Source organism: Schistocerca americana, chromosome 7 (assembly GCF_021461395.2).
Source record: "Schistocerca americana isolate TAMUIC-IGC-003095 chromosome 7, iqSchAmer2.1, whole genome shotgun sequence".
In the NCBI taxonomy this organism is placed as follows: Eukaryota; Metazoa; Arthropoda; class Insecta; order Orthoptera; family Acrididae; genus Schistocerca; species Schistocerca americana.
Window position 1 is genome coordinate 66,131,873 of NC_060125.1, and position 19,035 is coordinate 66,150,907.

General features: G+C 38.4%; 1 protein-coding gene across 1 annotated transcript in view; it reads left to right on the top strand.

Annotated features, from left to right (window-relative positions):
- Positions 1 to 202: 202 nt before the first annotated feature.
- LOC124622302 (RNA cytidine acetyltransferase) overlaps positions 203 to 19,035 on the top strand; it is a 91,066-nt gene continuing 72,233 nt past the window's right edge. Inside the window, exons 1-4 of the mRNA XM_047147973.1 lie at positions 203 to 374; positions 469 to 560; positions 16,699 to 16,870; positions 17,027 to 17,211. Coding sequence (XP_047003929.1) covers positions 267 to 374; positions 469 to 560; positions 16,699 to 16,870; positions 17,027 to 17,211 — 557 coding nt within the window. The 5' untranslated portion in view covers positions 203 to 266. The remainder of the gene's footprint in view (positions 375 to 468; positions 561 to 16,698; positions 16,871 to 17,026; positions 17,212 to 19,035) is intronic.

Genomic DNA, 19,035 nt, shown 5'->3' on the forward strand with positions numbered 1-19,035 from the left:
GTCTGTGTGACTACCAGCATTTGAAATGCTTCGTAGAATGGCGGCAGCCGTCAGAAGGTCTGAGGCTATAGTCTAGTGAAAATGACATTTCGTCCCGTCAGGTGTGGATCGATCTTAAGTCGATTAAGAGTGAACTGAGGTGTGTACTATCTTCAGCTGCTATTGTGATCTTTGAATCGTAAACAAAATTGTGGCACTGTGTACAGCACGTGTTTGTGTTTGAGTGTGTAGAACTGTAGAAGTGTAGATTATTAAAACCTAACAAGATGGTGAGAAAGAAAATAGACAACAGAATAAGAGTTCTAATTGAAAATGGAGTGACCCTAGGACACAGAACAATGTTTGTTGTAGTTGGCGATAAGGGTCGTGATCAGGTTGTTAGACAGTTACGAAATGCAGCTTTGAAAATAGATATTAATTCTTGGTCTGTCTCTGTCATATCGTTCATGAATGTGCTGTTTCTCCTAGGTTGTTATATTACACCATATGCTCTCGAAAGCGACTGTCAAGGCAAGACCAAACGTATTATGGTGCTACAAAAAGGAACTTGGATTCAGTAGGTGAGTAAAATTGGCTCATAATAATCGATTTTCCGTAGTTATTTATTTATTATGTTTCTAAGTTTTTTATGTGCCACAGCGTAGGAGCTGTGTACTATTAAGTGAAATTGGAAACCATTATGTAGAAATTAACTCAGCAGTGCCATTGTGCATTTAAAGCTGTTTCCTTATTATGGTTCAAGTGGCTCTGAGCACTATGGGACTTAACTTCTAGAGGTCATCAGCCCCCTAGAACTTAGAACTACTTAAAACTAACTAACCTAAGGACATCACACACATCCATGCCCTAGGCAGGATTCGAACCTGCGACCGTAGCGGTCGCGCGGTTCCAGACTGTTGCGCCTAGAACCGATAGGCTGCCCCGGGCGGTTTCCTTATTAAGTTTCTTCATAGTTCAGTAATGTATGTTAAGAATATTAAGACATAAATATTGATATTGAGTCTCCGGATACAGATTTTTCTCATATATTTACTTCGTTACATTCCACACATTTCGGTCAAGGTTTTTAAGAATAATGTTACATCAGCACTCCCCTTCACTGTAGCTGCACTGGTTCACCACACATTACCCGTTGATAATACTCTATGTAAAGACTGATTGTAATATTGTTTGTGTGTCACCTGTTCCTGATGAAATGGTATATGTAGTCATTTCCTTAACATCTTGTGGAGTGATTCGGAGTTCATCCATGACCCTGATAACTTCTTTGGACCATGCACTATCTGTTTTTAATTTACCAAAATAAATGAGCAGTCTTTTTGGCAGTCTGTAGAGATTCATCCTTTGGATATAGCCATACAAATCTCTTATTTTCGTAATCATATCTCTTAATTTTTTCAGCCTATATAAACTTCACTATATGATCTCTACTCTATTTGAATTGCCCTTCAACTGGTCCCAAATTTTTCCTTTTTTATTTTCGTTTTTATATTTCTTTGGTTTCGATTGCTAACATCAACTATTTGCGTAAAGATTTTGCTGCATAAAGTGCTTAGCTGGATGAATTACTGTATAGTAGCATCACATTAATCCTGTGATTAGCTATTTTTAATGTATTTATTTGTTCTTCAACCACTAAGCTGAATATTTTGTACTAACACATTAGCCACCTGCTTTTTTGTTTTGAGAGATGCGAGTTTTTGTCTCCTCCTATTTTAGTAGAGAGCGGTGGAGTCAGCCTGTATGATGGTCTTTTGAAAGTTGTCTCAAAGCTATTTATCTGTGTATTTCTGAATATTCCTTCATTGGTCATTCCTCATATAAATTAGTCTGTCCAACAGTTTGTTGCAAATGGGTAGCAATGTTGTGACATATGGTGGATATATTTTTAGCCATCAGTCTTCTGATTGTTTCATGGGGCTCCTGTGCTAACCTCTTCATCTCAAAGTAGTGTTTCCATCCTACATCCTTAACTATTTGTTGTGTTTTTACCCTCTAGTACAATAGAGTTTATTCTTTGTTGTCAACATAAATGTGTCATTCTGTCCCTCCTCCTTGTCAGTGTTTTCCGTATATTCCTTTCTTCATTGATTCTCTTCTGGTTTTCCCACTGTCTGCGATTTGCTATGATGCAATGCTGTGCTCCAGGCGTACATTCTTAGAAATTCCTGGCTCTAATTATGGTCTGTGTGTGATACCAGTTGAGTTCTCTTGGCCAGTAATGCCCTCTTTGGCTGTTCTAGTCCACTTTTTATGTCGTCCTTGCTTAGTTAATCATGAGTGATTTTGCTTTCAGGGTAGCGGAATTCGTCAGCTTTGTCTTCTTTGTTATCACCACTTTAATGTTAAGTTTCTTGCAATACTCATCTCTGCCTTTTTGCTGTTTGTGGTGCAGTAAGATGTTGAGTTTATTGTGTGGCTTCTTTTGTTAGGTATGGATATGATTATGAAATACAATAGCAAGACATTGCGTACGGAGAAGGGAGAGACATGATGTCTTTGATCAAGTTTCTCCAGATGTTCGGACTGTTAGCAGAGAGTGTGAGAGGTTGGCGAGAGTTACGGAGTCTCGGACCAGGGACTGTTATATGTGGCAGAGTCAAAAGGACAACCTTTGGCGCTCCATCAGACACGGTACCTGGTTTTAGAAATGTAGGTTGGCCATGAGAGAGATTTTTTTAATGACTTACTAATTTTGTAATAGGTCCTCTATCAGCTTTTGCTCACATGAGACTGGAGTGAGTGAGAGGACAGTTTTAGATTGGTTTTCTTTTTGTAGGGAAGTATTTTTGGAATATGTAAAGTATAGAGGTAAATTGGGTGGGTCGGTGTGGTGGTCGAGATAGACGAATCTCAGTTTGGGAAGAGAAAGTGTGGGAGCGGTAAGTCTCTGGTTGGTTTATTTGTGTCGGGGGGCTGTTATCTCAGGGGTGGGTATGCGGATTGTGTTTTCAGGGTTTTGGAGGGGTGTACTAAGAGAGAATTGGTGGGATTAATTGAAGAGTATATAGAGGAGGGGAGTACTGCAGTGTCAGATGCTTTTTCATCATATAGGGAGTTGGGGAAGATGGGCTATGGTCATTTAGTTGTAAACCATAGTTTAGGGTTAAAAAATTACGAAACTGGGGCATACAATAGAGGGGTTTTGGGGAAGGTAGTTAATTCAGTCACAGGGAGGGGCAAGATGAGTATTGCTGGTGGAAGAGCGTCCCAGGGGAGTATTGTATTTTTCGCGTCTTTTTGAGGGCAGTTAATAAGATGTACAGGCGAAGGGTGGTTAGTTGAGGGGGTTTTGTATTGGGGGGGGAGGGGGTTGTGGGTAATGGTTGTTTTAGGATTATGTTACAGAGGATCTGTTTTGTTGCAGTTGTTTTTTGAATTATAATGTGTGATTGATTTTCGTTTATTTTGCGATTTTTATTTTTTATTTATTTATTTATTTTTTTTTTTTTTGGGGGGGGGTGATGTTTGGGGGAGGGGGTGGGGTTGGTAGGTTGTGTGTCGTTTGGATGTTATTATGTGTGTGTGTTTTTGATGGGGTTGGCTAACTTAGTATGTAGCACCAGAATTTGTTTGTGGTAAGTAGCTGTTTTTTTTGTGTGTATTGTTTGCGAGTTGTGATGTTATCTGGGATTTTTTTTTTGGGAAGGGGGCTGTAGATACCATCGCTGTGATTTTAATGTATGCTGTTACTTCCTTTTTAGGCATTTTGGTAGAGCGGAATGTTGATTAGGTTTTTTCTGTTATTTGTAATGTAACAAAAGATCCAGTTTATTAATTCTCAGTGTTGTAGAAAAGTTTGTTCAGCTACCTTTAAATGTGCGTACCTGTGGTCATTCAGTCTTGGTGACAGACAGTCCTTTCATCCTGGAAAAAACAAAGATGATTATTATGAATAAGAAACAGTTCTTCTCAGAGCAATTTTTAACAATACTGAGCATAGATATAGGAGGCATTATGAAGATGGAGCCGGGTCATTTCATGTCAGTTCAACCAGGGGCTCCAGCTCATAGTCTCAGATTTGACTGAAATTCAGTACTCTAATTCTACCATGTGTGGAACACTTGTGTACAAAGTATTAGTTTCCCCTGCCAATTAGTTCCAGAATTATGGCTTGTGAAAGAAGGTGGCGTGACCCAGAAATTGCAACTCGCATCTGGCAATCTATCTTCAGACCCAACTTCAGGTCTTAATAACTTTGGAACTATTCCACACAGTCCAGTGAAATTTTTAAAACCCAGTTACATCCATTTAGAGAACACACTCAATGAACCAAAACACCAACAACATATTTCTGAGGGAAAATAAAAAATTCCAAAATGTGATCAAAAATGTAATACGTTAAACGTACATATTGTAGGTGCCCTCTATGCCAAATATAATACACTAAAAAGGTTGTAAATTTTTTTGTGGTGAGCTTAATTTGGCCTAAACACACACAGAACTCATCATGCCCATATCAGCCACAAAAACTGAGTTACATGCACAAGACCGAGCGAGGTGGCGCAGTGGTTAGACACTGGACTCACATTCGGGAGGACGACGGTTCAATCCCACGTCCCGCCATCCTGATTTAGGTTTTCCGTGATTTCCCTAAATCGCTCCAGGCAAATGCCAGGATGGTTCCTTTCAACGGGCACGGCCGACTTCCTTCCCCATTCTTCCCTAATCCGATGAGACCGATGACCTCACTGTCTGGTCTCCTTACCCAAACAACCCAACCCCAACATGCACAAGAAAATGCAAAAATGTGAAAAATTACGTGAAAAACATGGATTTTCGAAGTGTGGTAGCACATAAGGGACAAGTGGTATCCAAGCCAGATTTCACACACTGCATAAGTAGAACATAATGATACATATTTCAAAATTTCAGCATGTCATTGCGAGACATTTGTGTACAATGGAAGTTGACAGATGTATTTGGTGATGTGGCCATTGTTCCACAACACAATTTTGTAAAGACATATTGTAAACTGTTCTGCCTCTTCTTATCCTCTCCCACAACTGTTTAATCACTAATAGACAGATTAACACAACCTATCATTAATGTTTACTGCACCTTAACTGCTAAAAACCAGTCAATTGTGCTTCGAACAGATGTTCTCCCACACTTTAGCCTCTGTGCTCTGTACATTGAGTGGCAAATTGTACTGTCTTCCTGACACCGTGGTGGGAACTGCAACTGTCATAAGAATATGTTTAAAAGGAATCCAACACCTGTCTGCCAAACATGGCCAATGAAATGATCTTGCTGGTCCTGCTAGTGCCATGAAGTTCACAAATACATCACCTTATGCTTCACAGCACTCTGCAACACATCCTAAGTACCATTTGTCATCATAAACAGCAATAACGTAGCAATCTCATTGTATGTTGCTGCTTTTGCCTCTGAATCTTGAGTAAGACACATGTGCTTGAACCTATAGTTATAACCGGACAGTCTGCTCATCTGCACATTGTCGGATCCTGCTGGAGAGAAGTGATGGTGGCTCCTTGTGCCTGCAACAGTTTTAACGTGTTCTAGTCTGCTTTTCAACAAATCTTCGACTGATTTCACCTCATCTTTCAAAACATAGAATGATTGTATGCCAGAGATATTTTTCTGTAACCAGGTAAATAATTGAAGAGGTGTTGGAATGTGACCTTCAGTAGGGTGCTGCAGACTAGCTCGTGATGCTATGCGCTTAATGGTAGCACCAATACCATCACATACATTTTTACCATTGCTTGTTGCGAAAAAATTCCATTCTGTGTGATTCTGAAAATCATGGTAATGCATGCATAAATTTTTGAGATTTTTACAGTTTTTGTACTGACTAGCTGCCCCATCACTGAAGTATTTCGCAAAATGTATGTGAGGCAGCTTGTTTCTTCCACATGCCATGACAGTGCGAATGTGGGCATGAACTGCACTGACATCATGAATTAAACAGTCACTAAAAACGCACGGGTTCATGACAGACACATTGCCTGATTCGCCTCTATAGTAAATTGCAAGTGGCTGGAGAGTTGCTTGACTGTTGTCCCAATGACATCCTTGGATGGCATCTTGAACTATAAATGGCAGCACCAATACCAGTAATTCTAGTATTACTATAATTTCATCCTGTTTCAAATTATCCTTACAAAACTGGAGATAAGCCAATTGTGCTGTTGCTGTGAAGCTGTGTGTGGTCAGTTTGTCCATTTTTTGACAACACATTTCAACAAAATCTTCCACTGTACTTTGCTTTGTTTCAAGACTTGTGTGATCCATGTGTGTCCTTTGTTTATAAGAAACAAGTTCATCGTCATCCATAAGGAGTTTACCATACGGTTTGTTATTCATGTGTTCTGCAAGATTTGCCTTACCAGGACACTTTTCACACCTGTGTATCATGCACTGGCAGGAACTGCTGTCACACACTAGCAGCTTCATTGCACCTTTGTGGTCCAGACCAGAATCCTTTATAGCAGCAAACATCAGCTTAGCATTTTGATGGGTCTCACATACACAAACATTGTGTGTCTCCCTTGCATTTACAGGCACAATCCATTTTGGCTGAAGATTGAAAAAAGATGATAAACCTACTTTGCTATTGGGATACTTTTCCTTGAATTCTACATATAGTTCTGATATGTTGCATAGCAACAGTCTTTTTTGCACCTGTACATGTACATTTCCCATTTTCACCGTACAAAGTCTTTTTTTCCAGGCATTATTCGGCTGTAGTCATTATTTTCATAAAACTCTGACACTAGCACCTTTATTTCTGAACTCAATTGCTTGCTCTGAGTCTGCTGAAGTTGTGGAAGTACTCCTTGGGTTGCTTTTATTTTCCTAGCTTGCTTCACCATATATGTAGAAACATTGAATTCCTTTGTAGTGTAGTCAATAGACAAGGTGGAAGGTTCAAGGGTAAGAATAGCTACTTTTTTCTGGCGTGTGGATATGGCACATTTTCCTTTCAAATCATGCACAATTTTGTCCAAATCAGAGCATTTCTGGCACGATTTCTGTTCCTTTGGAGCAGATAGTTCTTCCTCATCCACCATTAGTGTGTCAGCTACTTTGTGTTTTAATTCCATTTGAGCTTCTTGTAGCTTTCTTCTACCATAGCTGGGCCTGTCTCTTTTCTCAACTTTGTGTGTCTTCATGGGAGACAAAGCAAGAGCAGTCACTGAAGTATTTAATTGCTCATCCGCTGTGGTTGTAGGTGGCTGATACTCTTTATCACTGTCATGTAAATTATCAGAATATTATTCATTTTTTAGCAGTGTAACACACCTGGAACATTACTTTTGTTCTGGTTTCATGTTACGTCCCATGCACTGATTCACTTTCAATACTGATTTTATATCAATTTCTCTGAGGCTACACTTCACTGTCTTCTTATGAATCCGAAATGGATCAAGACAACTTCTTTGTAGGAAAGAATACTTATCCAGAAACACTTTCATATGATGATAACAAACACTAAAGTTTCCTGGAACTGTACTTCTTGTGCCCACAGGGTGTATCCCAGATCTCCATAGCAACAAATCTTGGTTCGATTCATCCAGATCGTACAGTACAAAACGAATGCCACATTTTGTTCCATATGTTGTTTTATGACATTCAGATGCCTGTGCTCTACCAATACTGCAACTTCTTTGAACAAAAGCACCACTAGTACACTCTTCTGCCTCCATACCGACTTTCCACAACAATACTGACCAATCTGAACTAGAATCTTAAAAACATGAGTAACCTGTAATTGTTGCTTGTTTCCTTTGTTGTTCCTGCCTAACAATGACTTGTTCTGTCCCTGAAAACTACCATTGCTTAGCTTTCTGTTGCCTAATGGTTCCCAACAATTGCTGCAGCTTTATCTGAAACAAGCATCATCACTATTACTTGCTAAATCGTGTTAAAAGAAATGTAACCAAATACATCTCTGTCAACTTTTATTGCACACAAATGCCTTGCAACAACAAGTTGAAATTTTGCCACATATTATATTATGGTCTACTTGCAGTGTTTGAAATTTGACATGGATATCACTTGTCCCTTTTGTGCTACCACACTTCAAAAATCCATGTTTTTCAGGTAATTTTTCAAATTTTTGTATTTTTGTGTGCATGTAACTCTGTTTGTGTGACTGATATGGGCATGATGAGTTCTGTGTGTGTTTAGGCCACATTAAGCTTACCACAAAAAAACCCTTTTTGAGTGAATTATATTTGGCATAGAGGACACCTACAATATGTACCTTTTAATATATTAAATTTTTTTAATCACATTTTGGAATTTTTTATTTTCCCTCAGAAATATGTTGGTGTTTTGATTCATAGTGTTTGTTCTCTAAGTGGATGTTACTGGGTTGTAAAAACTTCACTGGACTGTGCGGAATAGTTCCAAAGTTATTAAGTCCTGAAGTTGGGTCTGAAGATAGATTGCCAGATGCGAGTTGCAATTTCTGGGTCATGCCACCTTCTTTCACAAGCCATATTTCTGGAATTAATTGGCAGGGGAACTTAAAATTTTGTACATGAGTGTTCCACACTTGGTAGCATTGGTGTGCTAAATTTCAGCCAAATCTGAGACTATTAGCTGGAACATTTTCTCAAATTGGTTGAATTGACATGGAATGACCCAGCCGGATATTCCATCAGAGTTCTGCAAAAGTGATAATTGCAACATATGATACATACAAGGATGACAAAACAAAGAGACCAACAATAAAGAGTAGAAACTTAGTGAATGATCTACTGCATCTGAAATATTATAGTATAGTTTAATTAAAAACTCAGTTCAATAGTTGATTTTTGATTTCACCCAACATTATTATCCTATAATAAACACGGTGGAACTGCGAAACCGCGAACAATAAAAAAAACTGCTATTTATATTTCATCCACTGAATAATTTAATTTCACATGCAGTTCAGTTATTGATGGGCAATTTTAATAACATGGCATCTTGGGAATATGTAGGCAACAACATAAATGGTCTGTGAATTAAGAAATGATATGAAATAGGGGTAATGCATGAGTAGGTTTAATAATGAACAAAAAAAAAATAGGCGTGCGGGTAAGCTACTACCAACGGCATAGTGAACGCATTATTGTGGCCAAGATAGACACGAAGCCCATGCCTATTACAGTAGAACAAGTTTATATGCCAACTAGCTCTGCAGATGATGAAGAAATTGATGAAATGTATGATGAGATAAAAGAAATTATTCACGTAGTGAAGGGAGACGAAAATTTAATAGTGATGGGTGACTGGAATTCGAGAGCAGGAAAAGGGAAAGAAGGAAACATAGTGGGTGAATATGGATTGGGGGGGGGGGGGGGGGGGGGAGAAATGAAAGAGGAAGCCGTCTGGTAGAATTTTGCACAGATCATAACTTAATCATAGCTAACACTTGGTTCAAGAATCATAAAGGAAGGTTGTATACATGGAAGAATCCTGGAGATACTAGAAGGTATCAGATAGATTATATAATGGCAAGACACAGATTTAGGAACCAGGTTTTAAATTGTAAGACATTTCCAGGGGCAGATGTGGACTCTGACCACAATCTATTGGTTATGAACTGTAGATTAAAACTGAAGAAACTGCAAAAAGGTGGGAATTTAACGAGATGGGACCTGGATAAACAGACTAAACCAGAGGTTGTACAGAGTTTCAGGGAGAACATAAGGGAACAATTGACAGGAATGGGGGAAAGAAATACAGTAGAAGAAGAATGGGTAGCTCTGAGGGATGAAGTAGTGAAGGCAGCAGAGGATCAAGTAGGTAAAAAGACGAGGGCTAGTAGAAATCCTTGGGTAACAGAAGAAATATTGAATTTAATTGATGAAAGGAGAAAATATAAAAATGCAGTAAATGAAGCAGGCAAAAGGGAATACAAATGTCTCAAAAATGAGATCGACAGGAAGTGCAAAATGACTAAGCATGGATGGCTAGAGGACAAATGTAAGGATGTAGAGGCTTATCTCACTAGGGGTAAGACAGATACTGCCTACAGGAAAATTAAAGAGACCTTTGAAGAAAAGAGAACCATTTGTATGAATATCAAGAGCTCAGATGGAAACCCAACTTTCTAAGTAAAGAAGGGAAAGCAGAAAGGTGGAAGGAGTATATAAAGGGTCTATACAAGGACGATGTACTTGAGGACAATATTATGGAAATGGAAGAGGATGAAGATGAAATGGGAGACAGGATACTGCGTGAAGAGTTTGACAGAGCACTGAAAGACCTGAGTCGAGACAAGGCCCCCGGAGTAGACAACATTCCATTGGAACTACTGACAGTCTTGGGAGAGCCAGTCTTGACAAAACTCTACCATCTGGTGAGCAAGATAGATGAGATAGGCGAAATACCCTCAGACTTCAAGAAGAATATAATAATTCCAATCCCAAATAAAGCAGATGTTGACAGATGTGAAAATTGCCGAACTATCAGTTTAATAAGTCACAGGTGCAAAATACTAATGCGAATTCTTTACAGACAAATGGAAAAACTGGTAGAAGCCGACCTCGGTGAAGATCAGTTTGGATTCCGCAGAAATATTGGAACACGTGAGGCAATACTGACCCTACGACTTATCTTAGAAAATAGATTAAGGAAAGGCAAACCTACATTTCTAGCATTTGTGGGCTTAGAGAAAGCTTTTGACAATGTTGACTGGAATACTCTCTTTCAAATTCTAAAGGTGGCAGGGGTAAAATACAGGGAGTGAAAGGCTATTTACAATTTGTACAGAAACCAGATGGCAGTTATAAGAGTGGAGGGGCATGAATGGGAAGCAGCGATTGGGAAGGGAGTGAGACAGGGTTGTATCCTGTCCCCGATGTTATTCAATCTGTATATTGAGCAAGCAGAAAGGAAACAAAAGAAAAATTCGGAGTGGGTATTAAAGTCCATGGAGAAGAAATAAAAACATTGAGGTTCGCCGATGACATTGTAATTCTGTCAGAGACAGCAAAGGACTTGGAAGAGCAGTTGAATGGAATGGACAGTGTCTTGAGAGGAGGATATAAGATGAACATCAACAAAAGCAGAACGAGGGTAATGGAATGTAGTCGAATTAAGTCGGTTGATGCTGAGGGAATTAGATTAGGAAATGAGACACTTAAAGTAGTAAAGGAGTTTTGCTATTTGGGGAGCAAAATAACTGATGATGGTCGAAGTAGAGAGGGTATGAAATGTAGACTGGCAATGGCAAGGAAAGTGTTTCTGAAGAAGAGAAATTTGTTAACATCGAGTATAGATTTAAGTGTCAGGTAGTCGTTTCTGAAACTATTTGTATGGAGTGTAGCCATGTATGGAAGTGAAACATGGACGATAAATAGTTTGGACAAGAAGAGAATAGAAGCTTTCGAAATGTGGTGCTACAGAAGAATGCTGAAGGTTAGATGGGTAGATCACATAACTATTGAGGAGGTATTGAATAGAATTGGGGAGAAGAGGAGTTTGTGGCACAACCTGACAAGAAATAGGGACCGGTTGGTAGGACATGTTCTGAGGCATCAAGGGATCACAAATTTAGCATTGGAGGGGAGTGCGGAGGGTAGAAATCGTAGATGGAGACCAAGAGATGAATACACTAAGCAGATTCAGAAGGATGTAGGTTGCAGTTAGTACTGGCAGATGAAGAAGCTTGCACAGGATAGAGTAGCATGGAGAGCTGCATCAAACCAGTCTCAGGACTGAAGACAACAACAGCAACAACATGAAACTTCCGTATTCATTCAGTTGCAGAGTATGGCAACATGAGTATAACCCTGATCCGTATTTTGTGAGTGAAAGAAAGAGGAATATTAAGTTAATTAAAAACCCTGTTCCCAATACGCAGCATTGACCATTTGGTCTGGTAGTATTTTCAGCTCTGAAAAGAACATTTATTTCTTCTAGAAGAATATTTAATAGCGGTAGCAGACAAGGAGGGTTATGGAATGTGAGTAGGGAACAGGTGATAGGAGAGAGGGGCTGAAATTGTTGGGTGGAGGGTGTAAGGACAGTAGGTTACCATAGGTTAAGATGGGAGAGTTGTTGAGCTTGTGAAAAATGAAGATAGGGTGGTTTGGTTGTGACTCCAGATCTTGATATCTTCAAAGAACAAGACCAGAGCTTTGGTGTTTTGGGAGGGTCGGGAGGTCTCCTCTTGATGGCTCATAAATAGGTTGGCATATAGGACAGTGCCATGTGGGTGCCCATGACTGTGCCACAGATGGCTTGCTGAATGTTACGAAGTGCCCCGTTTTTCCAATCCAGTTAATGCTTGAAGAACCAAGTGGGGGAGTGTCGGAGGGCAGATAAATGTATTATTGATGGAGTTAGTATTTAGTTGAGAAACTAAATAGTTGATTTCTGTACATAAAAAAGAAAAAAAAAATGTTGAACTCATTCCTAGCATTTTGTCTTCTCTTCTCTCTTCGTCTAAGCTTCTTTTAAATTTATTTCTACCATCTGTAATATAAGAGATTTTTGCAGTAATTCCCCTCTAATTTGACTCAAAGTTAAATTCAGATTAGAACAGAGATCTTTCTGATATCACATTTGTAAATGACATTAAAAATAAATTGCAGCATTTTTAGCATTTCATCATCATCATCTTGGACAGTTTCCAGCCACTGGCTGGGTCTGTCGGGAACACAAGCCTCTCCATCGTGTTCTGTCTTTCCACCATCCCCCCTCTTCCACCTTCGTCCAGTTCTCTCCTCTTCTCGCCACACATTCCTTCACTCCCTTCACCCAACTATTTCTTGGTCTTCCCCTGGGCCTCTTCCCCTCCAGTTGCAGATCAAACATCCTCTTTGGAATTCTTCCCTCATCCATTCTCTTCATGTGTCCATACCACTGCAGTCTTGATTTTTCTATCCTGTCCTGTAGTGGTTCCTCCTTTAGTCTTTTTAGCATTTATAGATTTTTAAACAAACTCTTACAATATGTATTTGTAGTTACTTTACTATGTATGTGTAATGAGTATTTTTTGTGTTACTCTAGTGCTAGGTATTGCCTGGTGGCATATTGGGTCAGATGACAAATCTGAAGGTATGGGTCTCAATCCCCACTCAATCAAAGGATTTTTTCTCTCACTAATTCCTTCTTTCGCCTCTGGCAATCATTTTCTGATGTGAGAAATACCTTGCTGTGTGAAACTTCTGAGTCCTTGTTAAACTAGCTGTAGGTCCCCTTATTGCTGGATAAATCAGGTCAAAAGTGGGAGGTAGGCAAGTGCATACCACCTCCAATTGGACTGTTCTGTACAAACTAGCCCTCAGGGTGAATGGCAGCTTTACCATTTTTCGTCCTAAATATGACATCTTTGACTAAAAAAAGTGCTTAATAATCTAGATTCATATATCCTAAAAATTGTTAGGTATCGTGATAAGAAAAATAAATGGAGATGAATGTGCTAGAGTATGTTAAGTATCAGTATGTTCTGTGTTAGTTTGGCAGTATAAATTATTAATATGAACATTTGAAGCCTCCCGTTCCTTCCCTCTTCATTGAGTGGTGATGGTATAGCACTTTCCTTGCAACATAAAGATGAATAAACTGCATCTGAAGTATGCAGTAAGCCTGTCTGGAAACTCAGTTGAACTGCAGTTTACAATTTTCTGTTACAGTATTATTCAATTTGATGTAACAATCATATTATTTTCATCATCATTTGAATTAAAGCAAAATTTCAAACAAAAAGGAAATGTAAAAGACCCATGATTGCACAAGATTTTAAAATAACTATGAAAATTAGTTGCTCTTGTGCGTTCCTTTTGGTTTATCTCCAGCCTAGAGTGTCGGTCTGAAATTGAATCTTAGAAACAGCAAACGCAAAATTTGGTGCATTGTACCCCAAATCGTGATTTATTCCTCAAATAAGAAAAAACTTATACAGGAGGCATTGTCAATATTCAGAGGTATGGCAGGAATACTCATTTGAAGCAGAAAACTTAATGTGGAGATATGCCTATTATGAATGGTTTCCGAGATGTAACATGCCTCAGAGAAAGGATATAATTGAGAATTGCTTAGACACAGCCCAGTGGTTGTTTTTGGAATTTTTCTTCCACAGTTGCATGAATGCTGTTACATGTTGAAGAGCAGAGCAGTCTTTTTTAAGAGAAAGTTTGCAGCACAATCTATGAGAGACATTACATCTGTAACAATTTAGACTGCCTACAATATGCTTGTCTGTCTCCTTCTGGAGCACTGCTGTACATTGTGGGTCCTTGCATGATAGGATTGATGGAGGATGTCGAAAAGGTTCAAAGAAGGGCTGCTTGTTTTATATTATCATGAAATAGGGGAGAGAGTATCACAGATATGATAAGTGAATGGGGTTGGCAATCATTAAAATGAAGGTGTTTTACTCTGTGGCGAGATCTTTTCACAAAATTTCAGTCACCAACTTTCTCTTCATAATATGAAAAATTTTTGTCAACATCAAATCACATAGGGAATAATCATGATAGCCTAATATATATATATAAAAAAAAAAAAAAAATTAGGGCTCGCATCAGAAAGATTTAAGTATTAGTTTTTCCTGTGCACTGTTTGCGAGTGGAAGGGTAGAGAAATAGTGTAAAAGTTGTTTGATGAGCACTCTGCCAGGCATTTGGCGTGAATTTCAGAGTAGATATGAAGATATAGAATCTTTTTCACCGCCTTGACCAGTATATTGTATAATTTTATTCCCAGATAGAAAATGCTGTTTTGAGCCTTTTTGTTTGTTTTTTCCTTTGTAGTCCAGGCTGGCTCGTCTTCAATGATTATGTATAAAACTGTTAGTAAAAATCTTGATGATTTTTTTCCTGATACGAACAACAGATTGGTAAATGTATTCACTTGGTGCAGTAAGGATACCCAATTTTTAAACAGCTTTTTACAGTGAGCGCAACTACAACTTACAGTTATTATTCTTGCAACCCTTTTTCGTAGTTTAAGAATTGTATCCATGTTTCGTGCCTTCGATCCCCAGAAAAGAATCCCATAACTAAGAATTGAGTACGTCGCCACAAGACATTGGCTGTTACAAATTGACGATAGAATCCTAAGAGCAAAACATTCCGATGACGTTCTTTTTGCAAGCTTCTTTGTGTGTTCATTCCATGTTAACTGACAGTCACTATTCATCCCTAAAAGCTGTGTGTTGTTTACACAATCTATAAATTTATCATCTATACTTAATGTGACAGAATTGTGTTCCCTCTTTATGCTGAGGTGCATAGTGGTTGTTTTCTGAATGTTCAATGTTAATTTATTACATACAACCCAATCATAAACATCCTTGAGGGTTTCATTAGCTTTCTCTGATAGGAGTTGCTGGTGTTTTATCATTGACTATGACATTGCTGTTGTCAGCAAAGATAACTTTTTCTCCATGTCTTCTACTGTCCAGAAAATCTTTGAGTGGTTTTTTTTGCAGCAAGCAGTACCTGCTGTATATTTTTTTATACATGTGATAGTAATCTAGGAATTGTGGCTTAGTGTAATGCTTTTGTTAGGAACTGAAAAATTTAAATGTATGCAACCACTTTTTAACAATCACAGTTATCTGTCTGTTTTCTTTAGCTGCTGCTATAGAAAGCAGCCACTTTTGGAAATATCTCCTCAAGGCTTAATTTAAACAGGGTGCAGAATTTAGAGAACTAAGCTTCTAGTCCGTGTATACTTCATTTACTTACTTTGATTTACCAGTGACAGAGAAAAAGTATGTGATTTGCGTTCAGAGAAGATGCTTTTGTAGGTCTGCAATTTTACGGATTTTGTCAAGCCTGACTTTGGCTTTTGACAGTGATGACCAGAAAGGCCAAGATCTCCTGTAAATACTTCACAATTTTCTCTGTCGATATCTGTAAGAACATGGTCTAAGACTCATGCTGAGCGTTTTGATTCTCTAGTAGCATTGTTTATCATTCATGCCATGCCAAAAATGCTCCTGTTGTTTAGAAAGTTGTTGCTGATTTCACCTTAAACACCTGTGATGATATTCATATTTACACATGGTACTTTTGGGGGCTGAGACTCTTTCCAAGACTTCAGAAACAGTATGTTTGTGTTTGTGTAGTAGTTACATTGTTATGATCTCTGGCATTGAAATAAGTCTGTACATCATTACCAGCTATTAGATTAAGAATAAGTCTTAAAAATTACTAGCATAATTGTGACTTTCAAATTATACTTGTTCACCTAGCAAGGATTTGGGTTTTTCTATTTTTTGGTGGCATGTTTCAATTTGTTCTAGCAGTTGTAGATTCTTGTCAGTGGGTTGGGTGTGTAGACCTGCCAGGTTCTTTTGCATATCATTAATAACATATTTTGTGCTGAGCATGTTTTGTGCAATAGCTGATTTTTCAAAATGGTTCAGTTGGAAAGTATTCATGTGCTATTGGAACAGGATTTTAAAATTCTGACTGTTTTTCCTGTATAGTAGGCAAAACAGCTAGGACATGAAATGTTATATACTCATCCGTTGATATCTCTCTCTCTCTCTCTCTCTCTCTCTCTCTCTCTCTCTCAAGCAGGTTAGCAGTTTTTTTTAGATATACACTCTCTCTTCCTTTTTGTTGTTTGCTATGATAGCTATTAAAGAGTAAATATATTTTCAAAGTATTCTTTTTTCGCTTTCATTGAACAAATACTTTATTTACTTTAGTTGTACTGCCAACTGCAGAAGTCTCCTTTTATGTCATTTAGTAAACTATAATTTTATTTTCTTAGCCATCGCAAGAAGAGAATGAAGAACCTTCAACGTAAAATCAAATCTGGAAAGCTAAATGTTAATGAAGATGATCCCTTTGAGTTGTTTGTAGCCTCAACAAATATACGGTATTGTTACTATGCTGAGACACACAAAATATTGGGAAACACATATGGCATGTGTGTTCTCCAGGTAATTGAAAAACTAGATCATTCTACAGTTGTGTTATCTGATTGTGGTTTTTGTTTAGCTATAGGATTTAAATTATCTCAGGTTTAAATGCAATTGTATGTCTTCTTTGCTTTCTTCTCATTGTCGATGTTTTCATTTTTTTTGCAAATTGCTCAGGATTTTGAAGCACTTACACCCAATCTCTTAGCTCGAACTATAGAGACAGTTGAAGGTGGTGGAATCATTGTTTTACTACTGCGAACTGTCAAATCACTGCGCCAGCTGTACACAATGAGTATGGATGTTCATGAACGTTACCGCACAGAGGCCCATCAGGATGTTGTTGGGCGCTTCAATGAGAGGTAATTGGTGTGATTTATATATACATGAATGCTCTGTGTACAGTAGCATAATGCCACTTATATGTTTCTGTATCTGTGTGTATGTAACCAAGCTAGAAATAAATGTTTGAGACATGTTCAGAAAGAGACATATATATACATATATATATATCTCTTTTGTGCGCGAGTGTATACCCGTCCTTTTTCCCCCCTAAGGTAAGTCTTTCCGCTCCCGGGATTGGAATGACTCCTTACCCTCTCCCTTAAAACCCACATCCTTTCGTCTTTCCCTCTCCTTCTCTCTTTCCTGATGAGGCAACAGTTTGTTGCGAAAGCTTGAATTTTGTGTGTTTGTTTGTGTGTCTATCGACCTGCCAGCACTTTCGTTCGGTAAGTCACCTCATCTTTGTTTTTATATATAATTTTTCCCACGTGGAATGTTTCCCTCTATTATATTGAGATCATTAATTTGAATCCAACAATTACGTTTGTTATTGTCACTGTTGCATTTCGAAATCTTTTCTGTCGTCTTATTTTCCTCTTTGGTCTTTAAATATGTCTGCTTGTGTCTGTAAGTGTGTAGATGGATATGTGTGTGTGTGTGTGTGTGCGAGTGTATACCTGTCCTTTTTTCCCCTAAGGTAAGTCTTTCCGCTCCCGGGATTGGAATGACTCCTTACCCTCTCCCTTAAAACCCACATTCTTTCGTCTTTCCCTCTCCTTCCCTCTTTCCTGATGAAGCAACCGTTTGTTGCGAAAGCTTGAATTTTGTGTGTATGTTTGTGTTTGTTTGCGTGTCTATCGACCTGCCAGCGCTTACACACAAAATTATGGTTTTCGCAACCAACGGTTGCTTCATCAGGAAGCACTTACAGGATTCGGCAAAAGTAATGCCACATCAATCTCAAAACACTGCCTGAAATTCCAGTTTTGAATTTTTTGGCGGATGGAGAGATGGTCTGATGCCACTGTGATAACTGTCTTTTTGTCTCAGGCATATAGTGAGCCATCCATGTTTCATCTCCAGTCACAATAGAGCTAAGAAATCCTCAATTTAAAATTAAAATTATACAAGAAACGTGCAGGCACTATTGACATGATTTTTTATTGTGCTGCTCTGTCAGCTGTTTTGATATCTGTCTTACACACATTTTCCGGTAGCTCACAATTTCTGTGAGCGTCTCGTATAAGAACATTCTGTAGAGTTGTGGAAACTTCCTGGAAATTTCATCCACTGTCAGTTGCCAGTCTTCATGAACAGTTTCCATTTTTTGCATTAACTCATCAGTCAAAATGGGAAGTCTTTCACATTTCTTTTCATCATGAACATTTGGTCTGTCTCCATTAACCTCCCTACACCACTTAAAAAACTCAGTCTATTCATAACACCTTTGCCATAAACCATTTTGATGCACAGAAAGACTTCACTAGGTTGTTCTTCATTCCACAAGTAGGAGGCGGATCACAGCATGTGGATCACAGCATGTGGCTCGTACTTGGGGGGATTTCTTACTGACATCTTTTATACAACTGGACACTACAATGTGAGTTTACATACTATCATGTTCCTGCAATGCTTGTTTTTGCCAGGAGATCCCCTCTCTACCACCCATTGTTGCCAACTCTCAAAAAAACCAAAGCCCATTATGGTCACAGTACACTTACTTTCTGAACATGTCCCATAGAGGGTGAAAATATGCAACACATCTCATATGACACAACAAGATAGGATAAATAGTAGAAAGAACTGCCAATGTGCACAGAAAAGGATATCCTTTCTAGTATTTTGTGCAAATATTTAATTTCAGTTTCAAAATATGCAAGTATAAAATGAGTAGTAAAGCT